At 40.6% G+C, this 12,308-nt stretch overlaps 1 protein-coding gene across 5 annotated transcripts in view; it reads right to left on the reverse strand.

Annotated features, from left to right (window-relative positions):
* FHOD3 (formin homology 2 domain containing 3) overlaps positions 1-12,308 on the reverse strand; it is a 645,457-nt gene that overhangs the window by 99,404 nt on the left and 533,745 nt on the right. For 4 of the 5 annotated variants that reach the window (XM_019479159.2, XM_014611417.3, XM_019479160.2 and 1 more), the window contains 2 exons: positions 7,224-7,535; positions 1,201-2,084 (listed from right to left, as the gene is read on the reverse strand). In XM_019479159.2, coding sequence (XP_019334704.1) covers positions 1,201-2,084; positions 7,224-7,535 — 1,196 coding nt within the window. The remainder of the gene's footprint in view (positions 1-1,200; positions 2,085-7,223; positions 7,536-12,308) is intronic. The other variant, XM_059728584.1, reaches the window with a different exon arrangement.

Here is a 12,308-nt window from a genome sequence, read left to right on the forward strand (position 1 = left end):
CACTTTGTCCTAGGCACTCATCTCTACATTACTGCTTATTAGTATTACATCTTTTCTTTTTCATGTCCTTGAGACAAGGTATTTAGCAACAAGGTACTTAGCAGAATTTGCAGATTCTGACAGGCCACAAGTGCTTCTGCTGTGGCCTTATACTTGCAACCTCTGGGCTGTCAACTGTAGGCCTTTGCCCTGACACCACCACAGCCCCAAATATGACAACTAATAAAGAACACTGTCAGTCACTGCACTTACATTAACAGACCAAAGACTACTGAGTCATGAAATGCAAACATTTCAACTACCCATTTTTAAAACCAACTTTCAAGTCCTATTAAATTATCTCAAGTGACTTCACAATATTTTACTGTGTTGAACATCAGATAAATATTTCACCAGTCTTTTCTTTATGACAGTGCTTTTATGGAACAGAATAAATCAAGATTTTATCTCTGCCTAATTTTCATTACAAACATTGTACGTTTGCTTTGTCTAAGGTAAAGGCGAAAAAGATTTCTTTTTCAAGGTCTCTCTTGCGGAAAGTTTTTTTTTTTTTTTTTTTTTTTTAAGTATAAAAAGAATATCTCAACCTGATTTTTAGAACCTAGGTTAGTTTTGCAGGATTTGACAGTAAGATATGTTAACTCAACATATTTGATGTTTAAATCAGTGAGAAACAGGGAACCTGTCAAACCAATAGAACTTTCCACAAAACAACCACAACTTAAAATGATCCTTTTCTGCATATTATTTGATTATTTGGAAAAAAGATGATGAGTTACTATAAGATGAACATGTAAAGGGAAAATATGACAGTGATTTTACCTACTGCTTTAGTATCTAGAACCCAGTTTTGCTTTCCCTCCATGAATGATAATGCCGTCACATATTAATATTTGACATAAACATATAAATCCCCTTTATTTAGTATGTGATGAGCTTTGCTAACCATGGGCCAACATTTTCAAAATCTTGAAGCAAAACAGTAGCATTGCCCACAGTTAAGTAGGTATACTGTACTAAATCTGGGTCTTCATTTCAGGCCATTGAATATCTTCCTTCCTACTATAATTAATGTATATGTGCAGATAGAAATGTGTTTATTAATTTTTAGTGTGACTAAGGTAAGTTTAAAAATTCTAAATTAGTGTAAAAATAAACTTCAAATTAATTAAAAAAAAAAAAGGTAAATGTTAGAAATACCTTTGTGACAGGCAATTCCTTGGATTTAGACTCAAAGAGGTGCTCCAGTTTGGAAGTGTCCACTTTAATGGGTTCCAGTTTCGACCACAGGAATTCTCTGCAGCGCTTGTTGTTCTTACACTGCCACTCAAATGGCCGTACCTCGTTCCAAAATAGACGGATGGTTTTCTTCTTCTTTATGAAAGTTGGCTGACCCCTGGAGACCTGGGGTGACCCTAAACTCTGAGGAGTGCTGAAGAGTGGTGGAGGAGCCAATAAATTACCAGAGGGTGGAGGTGGACAGCCAAACAGGGGGGGAGGTGGTGGAGGAGGTAAACCCAAAAAGGCTGGTGGAGGAGGGGGAGGGGGAATTAGGGAGTCCCCAGGACCCATATCCATGTCCAACACATCTACATCATCCTCTTCCCCCAAGTCTGTAAAATCCATGTCTTTTATTTTTAGTTCTCTAGGATTAGCCATCAACTGATCCCAGATGTAGTCAGATTCCTTCTTTGGCTGTGCTTGTGTTTTATCTGAAACTTTTTCACTCAGCTCATCCTCAGGCAAGTCTGTCCCCTTGGCCAGCTCACCGTTGTTGAATTTTTCTGCAAAAGCTTTCACGCTGCCTTGGTTGTCCAGGTTTTCAATCTCCATCTTTTTGACACTTTCCTCTTTGGCCTGCTTGGTGGCCTGCAGGACTGAAATTCTACTGGCTAGGCTGGTGATTGACTCTTCACTTTCCTCCGTCTCCGTCTTTTCCTCCTTCTCCTCCAACTCCTTTTCCTCTGCATCTTTAGGTTTTTTATTATGGGCATACAACATGTCCAGCATAAACCGTTTGTTGTTGAGAATGTTGCTGCACTGCTCATTCACACCAGCATCTTGAATGGTCTGTGACCATGGACCTGAAATCATACATGCGCACACACAAAACAATTATGAACTGAACAATAAGAACATGTCAGGAATGCAAAAGATTATACTGGAAGCAATGTTGGTGATACATGCATAATTAGCATGAAGCTGGAGAAAGATTTTATGGACAAATTTTTAAATAAGAAAGAGCCATAGATACATCCTGCCATTGGTGAGTACTTCTTTAACAATGGCTTAGTAGCCCAAAAGAGCAGCAGATGCTCAGTATGTCTCAGGAAAAGTTCAGTGAATGTCAGGAGCCAGACCAAAATGTTTATCTGAGGAAGTCTTTTGTTTTTATTAAAATAAAGGGGGGGGGGGAGGGAGGATGAGGATGCATTCAGATAATGGTTGTCTCAGTCTGCTCTCCCATGTTATTTTACAAGTTACTAAAATGGTGAGACCCTTGGAGAGTCCAAAGTCCCCCAAAACCGACATGACTCTTGTCTTTTGCCCTTTTCCAGTGTCTCCATGCTTTCTGTTTTGTGCTAGGACCAAAGGTAAAAGGATTAAAATAAATATTGTGGGCAGAGCTGCTCTTGTGGTATGTGTGACATCACTGGACACAGGAACTATTTTAGGAAAATTTGCATGAAAAAGACTTGTATTTCCAGCCTGACTTTCATCAATATACATCCATACTTCCCTCCATCAACACCTTTGGTTAAAGTAGGGCAGCTTTAATCTCTTAGCTCAGCTCCTTGGTGTTTTGGCTATAATCACCAAAGGAGCCTTCTAGGTCACTAGGAGCCTCATTTATGAACACAGAGCAAAATTTTCCAAAGCTCTTAAGTGACCTAGAAGTCTAATTCCCATTTTCAAATATGATTTTGCTGCCTGCGAACCTCAGTCTGATTGAAAGTCACAGGTGTTTCTGAACACATTACTCCCTAACTATAACTAGCACCCTGTAGGTAAGCTGCAACAGAACTAGAAAAATAGTGGCCTCTGCCCACTTTGCAGCATGCAGCAGTAATATGCTTAGTTTATATAAACCCTGCTATTTTTACACTATGATGAAGTTAGACTATGATGAATTTACTAGTTTATACAATTTACTATTGAGTGCATCAGGCATCACCTATCCATAGAAATGTAAAATTAAATGAGCAAAATAGATTTTAGGATGCAGTTTTCCTTATTTTAATATCATTTAATCAACTGGGATGCAATCTGGAAACATACTTTGGAAATGCATTTTCCAAAGAGCATCAACTGAGGTCATTAAAAAACAGACTAAGAAATAAGTCTTCGTGGTTCCCATGTCTTCTAGGTTTGATTCTTTCTTTATCTCCTTCTTTTGTTATTTATGCATTTTGTCAACATATTTTTTTTCTAAACAAGCTTTTAAATTTATCATTATGATTTATTTTTGCCTTCCAGCTTGTCTCCGCTAGTCAGGGTGTGTGTGTGTGTGTGTGTGTGTGTGTACATGTGTATGTATATATGTGTGTGTATGTATATATAATGTTCACACACATGCACACACATTAATCTTCTGGTTGCATTTTCTCTTGTAATGAGAATTTAATTTTTTTCTCCTCTTACCTGATGTTTCAGGATATTTAAATTGATATATTAATTTTAATGTCTTTATCAGTTCACTTAGTTTTCTTTCCATAACTTTAAGTCCCTTTCCTCTACTTTGGTAATTTTCTTCCTAGGTTAGATTGGTAGCTACACCCATAACATAGGCTAATCTCTCAAATTAAAATTAGATCTTGCTGAACTGAGCTGTGTACACACGTTCAGATAATCTGGGAAAATTCTCCCAGGTTTGTTCTCCCAGTTGAAAATCTTACCCAGAGATGCCTGAACATAAATTTGAATGTTGAGCCCCTGAAGACAAATGAGCTTGCAGTACTGATGTTGCATAGCTGTGTGGGTCTTGGACACACATCTCAGTGTACTTGGCAGGCTCCCCAGTCCGCCTGGCAATAGATGGCAGCAGTTCATAGAGTAGCCCTGATTGGCTGACCCAGATTGCTCCAAGTCAGCCTGTATCTTCATGCAGCACAATGTGGGATTGCGAAGGGGGCATGTTCTGCTCCCTGCTCAGCTGGAACAGTAGAGTCCAGCAAATGGCACAGTGTTTTCCTGTGTGTCGGGGAGGGGGAAAGCAAAGCACTCTGGGATGCTGGAAGACTATGCTGTGGCTTCTCTCAGACAAGAACATGTACAGAAATTTGTTCTCCCAGGACAAACTTTCCTGGGAGTGATTTAACCCTGGTTGTTCCTAGGTTATTTTGCTCTGGGAGAAAAATCCTGAACATCAGTACTTCAAGTCTCCAAAATAATACTTCACACTAACACATCTATATACTTCAAGACAATAATGCCAAGTCTTATCAGATTTGAAAAGTAACCATTTTATTAAGCTACATTATGATTCTGAAATATCAGCACAGGTATAAGAGAGAGATTTGGTCTGAACAAGAAGTCTAGATTTATCAGGTTGGAAGCAGCCAGAACTAATAACTGATTCATGCTTTGTGGGTGCATCTACATGTGCATCCCACTGCGCAGTTGGTACTGTGCAGTCATTTAGTACTTGCTAAAACTCTGTGTCACTTGCTGGACTCTACTGCTCCATCTGAGCAGGGAGCTAAAGCAAGTACTAAATAACTGCACAGTACCAGCACTGCGCGGTCCCAAAGTTGCACGGGTCATTTCTGACCCTATTGTGCATTAGCAGTGAGCTATTGTGCAGAAGCTTGTTTATACTGCGCAGTAGTGGGGGCATCACAATTAGTGCCCGCCGATGCAACACTGCCGTAGCTCGCCGCTAGGGCGATGTAGCATCTCAGCGGCGATGTAGCATCTCATGTAGATATGCCCTATGTGAATAAAACTATAATCCATTCTCTCCGCACTTGAACTATGCCCCAGTATGATAAGATGCACAGCCTGCTTCATAACCAGCATAATTTTTGCTGAATGTTAACCTAGTAATTTGTAATACTGACAGCTACCAAAATTTTGTCTATAAAAGATGGTGTGAGCAGAAGAAAGCATAAAACCCTCCTGAAAGCTTTTCATCATCTATTCTAAAATGAAAGCACTGACAGATTTAACTTATTAGAGAAAGAGAGTTTTTCTCATTTTTTCACTATGTTGTTCCCTTCACAGATCACAAAGTGATATCACTGGAAGCATTAATAATGCTTTCATACCCAGAAGCCACTTTTCATCATGTCCCATGTAACAAGTACTGCCACTGGTCTGAGGGCTAGGGAATAAATCCAGTTAAATTCCCCTGCAAACAGATTTACCATTTTCAGCTGGAATTGCTGGAACTCTTGCTGTTTAGTTCATCATCTGGATTATTATTATTATTATTTACATACATATGTATCTATCTACCTCCTTCACAAGTACAATGGTATTCAAGGGTTGTGTTCTAGCCTTGAGCAATGCTCCCACTGACATAAAGCCAAGAGTTCTGTGCTCTACAGAAGAACTGAAGATGGCCTCCAGCAGTAAAGCAGATTAACATGTTGTATTTAAGTAACATGTCTCTGGAAAAAAAATGGGGCTTAAAGATGAATTAGCAGAAACTTGTCAATTTAACACCATGAGGTGATGCCTATGTTTTGAAACAATTCCTCTTGCATTAGGGAAGAGTGAAAATACAGATCCAAGTCTTGGGATGCTTAGTATCTAAAAAATTTCATTTAGATCAAGGCAGACAAAACGTGTGTGGTAGAGTTGATATCTTTTATTAGGCCAACTAAATAGCAGCAAAAAAAACATCTTTCTTTGCAAGTTTTCAGGCCCAAATGCCCATCCTCAGGCAAAGGAGAATTCAAAGATTGTAGTTTTCCAGGCAGAAATGAAACAATCTTGCACAAGGGAGTTAAAAGATGGTAGGGTTCCCCTGGGTATAACAGTCCATTTTAAAAAGATTGCTCTGTGAGTATGCAAAGGAGGCACAGACAATAGTCAGAAGCAGAACTAGGTAGAAGCAAAATTCAACATCCTACCTGCAACTGGATACAATCAGATAACAAACCTGACTTCTACCTATTGTCTGTGCCTCCTTTGCATACTCACAGAGCAACCTTTTTAAAGTGGACTGTTAGACCCAGGGACCCTACCATTTTTTAACTCCCCTATGTAATATGAGGTTTCATTTCTACGTGGGAGAGCTTTTACAGTCTTTGAATTCTCCTTTGCCTGGAGACAGGCATTTGGGCCTGAAAGCCTGCAAAGAAAGAAGGATTTTTGCTACTATTTAGCGGGCCTAATAAAAGATATTACCTCTACCACAAGAGTTTTGTTTGCCTATGTTTTTAGACCAACATGGCTAAAACTAACATCCCTGAATCATTTAGAGCAATGCATCCCACTGCACTATGCCAGTAAAGTTACAGCATCTATTTCAATTATGTTACAGATACTCATATAGGAGTAAACAGCTGTACCCAAACCAAATCTCTAAAGGGCTGAGACCTGTCATTTTGTTAAAGACTACAGGTAGATGGCCATGTGAGGTTACAGCTCCCAAGGGGAAGCTGCAAATGGCAGCATTATTGGCTAATAGGGAGATGTTCGTTTTGGAATGATGCATTTGTTCCTTATGCTGCTCTTATCCATGTCTGGGAACATCACTATCTAGCTCTACCTTCAGCAACTTTTGTAGTCTCTCTGCATTTCTGATAATTGCCCAACACAGGGAAGATAAAAGAAAAGAAATAAATGCAGCACTCAATGGAGCACCTTTAGTTCTCACTCCCATATTAAGTGTAGAGCTTTTTATCCTGTTGCAAATGATTTTGGGGCTTCCTCCATGATCGTTCACCACGTGGAACAACTGAATTCAGTGCATCCCAAGCCCCCAGAGTGGTAGTTCTTTTGATCTCTAAATAACTAGTAAAGTACTTGTGAAGGAAGATAATAGTCTTGATCAGAATTCATTTTACCAAGGCTTGACTGCATTATCACTCTGTACACCAAAGTCCCAACTGAAGTCAGTGATACTGCACACACACAGCAGATAGGATTGGAGCCATGAAGGAGAGCAGAACAGGACTCAAAGGGATTGTCTGCTGATTAGCGCTACACAAAGCTGCTGATACAACATTTTCTTCGTGGGAAAATCTCTGTTATTGAAAAAAGCTTCACTTTACCAGTTTCATTGTCACTGGTTAACTTGTCCTCTCTCTCCTCCCTCTCTAAAGTGCTGCTTGCTGAGGATATGCTGGATGCAGAGCAGTTGTCTTTTTCATTCACTTCCTCATTCTGCCTCTCTTTTTCACTGAGTATTGCACTTTCTTCTGGCTCTTTCTCTGGTCCTTGTTCCACCTCACACTCTGGTCCCACTGCTGAAGCCTCTATTTCCTGTGATGTTTCCGCTCCCTGCTCGGCCTCTGCCTCAGCCTCCTGTTCTGGTTCTGGTTCTGTCTCTGGCTCAGGTTCTGGTTCAAGTTCACTGGCACTTGCTGGTAGAGAGAACAATGGAGAAAAAAGATTCACTTAACAACAGTTTCTCGTGGCTGTCAAGACTCACCCGTCCAAACAAGTGAGATTTGAAAAACTTACGAAGCATGACTTTTTGGTTAATTATCCATGGTGAGTCTAGTATTAAGAGCGAGAGACTGCTGAACACTATGTGAAGAGGACACTGATCTTGAGTGTGACTCAGCAAGTCTTGGCTTGATTTATGTTTGCTTATCATCTGATGCTAATCCATTATTTTTACACAAAATTTTTCAGCAGTTAGATTACTGCAGTCATAAAAAGAGTCAACTCATCAGAAAATGGTTCCACAGTCTAGGTTCAAACAATGAAGGCTTAACACTGAGAACCACAAAGAAGAAACTTTAAAAAAATATGTTGGAGATTATGCCTCTTAGCTGAGTTCCCTTTTCTTTCTGGAGGAATTTTTTAGTGACTTCTTTTTCACCCGACGTGGAATGCTTCAACAAAAAGATGCATTAGTATTATTAGCACGGTAAATGCCACAGTCTAGATAGGGCAGTCATACATATGGCTGACAGAAAGCATGTGTGTTTGCATGCATATTTACTTCAGAATAGCCACATCAAAACTGAACTGAGTTTCCAACTGCTTGGCATATGGCATAAATTTAGCTCCCAATTGGTTGGCATATGGCATAAATTTAACTTTTAATTGGTTGGCAGATGGCATACATTGTTGATGGTGTGCTTGGTTTCCTCCTCTTTGCTTTATCACTGACACAGTGAAATTCAGTCATTCACCTTTATAGTTTTTAGCTAAACCAGCAGATTTTTACATGCAAGAATTTTCTGTGTGCTGTGAAGAAAGTGGAAAGCATCCATATATACTCACATCAAGCAGCCCATAACTCTCCAAAAATTGAAAAGGTCATGCAAAAGTGATGAAAATGTGCATGCGTATTAATTCTGCATATTCCTCACATCATCTCTAGATTAAAACTTCTACAAGATGGCTGAATTACAATAACCCTAGTACTATTAGATTTTTTCTCCTCCTATTTTTGCCTACCTTTCATTGCAATATTGTATTATACACTTTAGGGTCTGAAGTGGTCTCTGGAAACTATTGCATATGATAGTTTGTTTGCTTTTTTGAGAATTAAATGAAAAGAATTGAGCTGTATCTTTGTGAAAAAAGAGTGTTTCATAGGAGCACATCCTGAAAATATAAGGGTGCATAAATAGATGCAGCCTAAGAAAGTGGAAGCTCAGAAGGGTCAGGGGCAAGATATTCATCTAAGAAACTTTCATAGGTGTATGGATATTTCATCTCCTGAGACAAAAATCAGGTTACCATTTCTAAGACTGAACACTTGCACATTAAATTCAGCCTATTTTTAACTTTCTACGTAACAAAGGTTATCCAAAAGTGTAATTAAATATCCTTTCAGCATGTTTTAGTATTCTTATTTCACACTATTCTGTAAGAACTTTGGACTTGTAAAGAAAGTTTATTGCTACCTACTTCACTGGGGCCGAAATGTCACCTAGCTACTGGATTACCCAAGGAAGGATCAGCATCATATATTAAACAGAGATGACCTAGCCTCATTAATTGGGCACACAATTTGAGCCATAGTTCATCTTTGAACCATGCTATTATTGTACACCATGACAAGTGCAGAATTCAGCACTACATGAATGCAACATGGTGTGTCCTTTAGAAAGTAAGCCTGTGTCATATGGCTGAGCACTGATCAATCATCATCATTATTATATTATTTGGATTTATAAACCACCCCATCCAGATACCCCACCCCACCAGGACAGTTTACAATAAAAGACAGACAAACCACAATACGAGAAGCAACAATACCCCAAAACAACACCCCAAAACTTTAACACTAGCCAGCCCTCCCACTCCTGCTTCCCTTAAGTCCTCTATCCCATCCCAACTGTGCTTCCCAACTTCTCCAGTGCCCATTCACATCTAGGCTTGAAATATTTTTCCACTCCCATGCCCATCTATTCCCAGTCCCTTGTCTCATACCACAGAGAGATCACTTTCCCTATTCCAATCCTCCCACCAAGCTTACAGAGGGTCTGTGGCTGTCCCTCAAAACACATAAATCCACCCCCTCCCCAACCAACACAACATTAATTTTAAAAAAGCTTGTTCTAGGAAGAGGGGATTAGAGATTGGAAAACGTATAGCTACATTACTACTAGTTTAGATACACTGAATAAGAAAGATCGGAAAGTGCCTCCAGTACAAATTAAGTACCTTTTGCTGACGTGGTATTCCTGTAAAAATAACTGAGTTTGCACCTTTAGATACGCAGGCATTTGAGAAAGTGTTATGAGTCTCTAGCTGGAATGGTCCAAAACTCATTTATAAAATCTGTTCAGCTAATTAAACGTATATTAAATGAACTTGTTTATATATAATATATACAACATATAGACACACTTTATTCAGTTTATTTAATTTTTTTTCTCAATCATTAGAACAGTTTTTTCTTTTACTCACAAGTGCTTTCACACATACCACACACCATGTAGGGGTTGGCAGCCTAACTGAACAATTTGGATAACTGGGGTTTGGGACAATTAATGTTACTGTAATGTCAAATGATCAAAGCTACAAAACAATTTAAACACTGCACTAAATCCATCAGATTACTAAAATTCAGGTAACTCACGTTAATCACACCCATGCAACTCAAAATATTAAATATGTCAACATGCTATAGGTAAAAACAAAACACTGAGCTCACCCTACGTTAATCACTTGAAGTTGCACAACATGATAAATGCAACAGCCATGTTGATATTAGAAAGAACATCTGGTGATGTGGAAAGAAACTCATTCCTAATGGGTGACTGTTTAGTGGCCTATATGAAGTGAAGTGTTGATTTCAGTTTGGCATCTACTAGACCAATTTTCATGCTAGAAAAACTAGCATCACAGTCTTGCTGGCACACATCATAGAGAGCTCAAAGACTAAAAGAGGACAGAGACTAACTCCCACTCTGATTCTTTTTAGGGAGAAACTTCAGATAGGAGTTGAGGCATATCCATTAGTTACCCCAGTTAAAATTATATAGCAGCTAAGCACTGGAAAGGCAACATCATTGTAAGTGAAAGGCACCAGGAAGACATATAAATGATCAAATGGTTTCACACGAGCCATTTCATGCCTTTAAATGATGTGGTGATACAAAGAATTCAATAAGCTCTAGCTTAAGTCCAAGTTTGGCTTCCCATAGGATTCCCTGCTCAGGAGAGCTGAGTCCCAAACCCAATGATCTTCTCATCAGATGGGTTATTTTTCAATAAGGTCCTACCCCTTCTATATTTTTGCATGGCTCTAGTCCATTCATAAAGGGAAGTTTGTATGGAAGAAGCTGCTGCAGCTACCTACTGACTGATCTGGCCCCCAGATGGTTCCATTGTGGTAAAGAGCATGGGTACAGTCAGCTGCAGGAATCCCTCTCTACCCATCCTTTTCAGATCCAGTCCTCCTCACAGTACCCTGAGGCTTCCACAGAGCATGACATTTCACCACTCCCATCATGCTTCCTTATCTATAGTTGTAAGCCAGTCCTGTAGCTCAAAAGAGAATAGAAGTATCGGTCACTAATCCCTAGGCAAAGCAACAAGCTCAATAAGCTCGCCTAGATTCAGTCTTTCCCTCCTGTTTTCTGGGAGACTGTGGCTGAGGAACCATAGCCGTGTGTCTCTGTGGATATGGATTATCTGTCTGCAGAAGCTCACTCCTACTCAGGCTCCAATGTTTGGGCAGACCCTGAGTCTCTGCTTAAAACATTTCCCCTTTTAGTTGTGGGAGCATGGTAAAATTTCCCTTAAAGAGCCCTGATTTTTGCAAGGTCAGCAAGATTCCAAATCTCCCTTAGTTATGATCCAAATAATGGAAGAATATTTTTCTTATGATGAACACTGTTTACATAAAGCAGACTGCCATAGGGGCCAGCTGCTCTCACCTCTGCCCTAAGTCATCTTCTCTTGTTTATTTTTTTATGTTCCTCCTTTTCTTTTGACACAAAAGTTCCTTTAACCCAGGGGTGGACAAAATGGTGGACCTAGCCAGTGGCTGGACTCTATTTCCCAGCAGTCCCTGCTCACATCACTGTAGCTGGTTTCCATGGAGATCCCAGCAGCAGCGGTGCTGTGACAGCGCAGGGCCAGGGTTTCCATAGAGACCAGCTCCAGCAGTGCTGGCAGGGCACGTGGCTAGGTGGGGAGCTGCTCTGCGGCTGGGGCCGGGGCTGGGATCTTGTGGCGGTGACAGAGTGGTCTGGAGGCAGGGTAGAGCTGTGATCCGCTGCCTGCACACCCCCGCCTAGGGCATGCGGGTAGTGAATCACAGCTCTGTCCCAGCTCCAGATCATGCTATCACTACTGCAAGATCCTGGCCCTGGAGCAACTCCGTGCCCAGGCACACACCCTGCCAGTGCTGCTGGGGGCAGCACTGTTACAGCCCTATCGCTGCTTTGGTGTCTCTGGAGATTGGCTTCAGTGACGCAGGCAGGGGCCCCTTGGAAATGGAGTCTGGCATGGGCCTGATTTGGCTTGCAGGCTGGACTTTGCCTGTCCCTGCTGGGGCCAGGATTTTCTCACCAATACCTTCCTGCCCAGAAACTTCTCATATGTCAATTCACTTCTGCTAGTGTGGATATTTAGACAGCGTTGGTGCCTCTGGGACGTCCACCCTTGCCCAGTTTTGAGTCTCACTTGTGTGCTAATTAGCCTAGAAGTTGCCCCACTGCCCA

The sequence above is a fragment of the Alligator mississippiensis genome, chromosome 5 (assembly GCF_030867095.1).
Source record: "Alligator mississippiensis isolate rAllMis1 chromosome 5, rAllMis1, whole genome shotgun sequence".
Lineage (NCBI taxonomy): Eukaryota > Metazoa > Chordata > Crocodylia > Alligatoridae > Alligator > Alligator mississippiensis.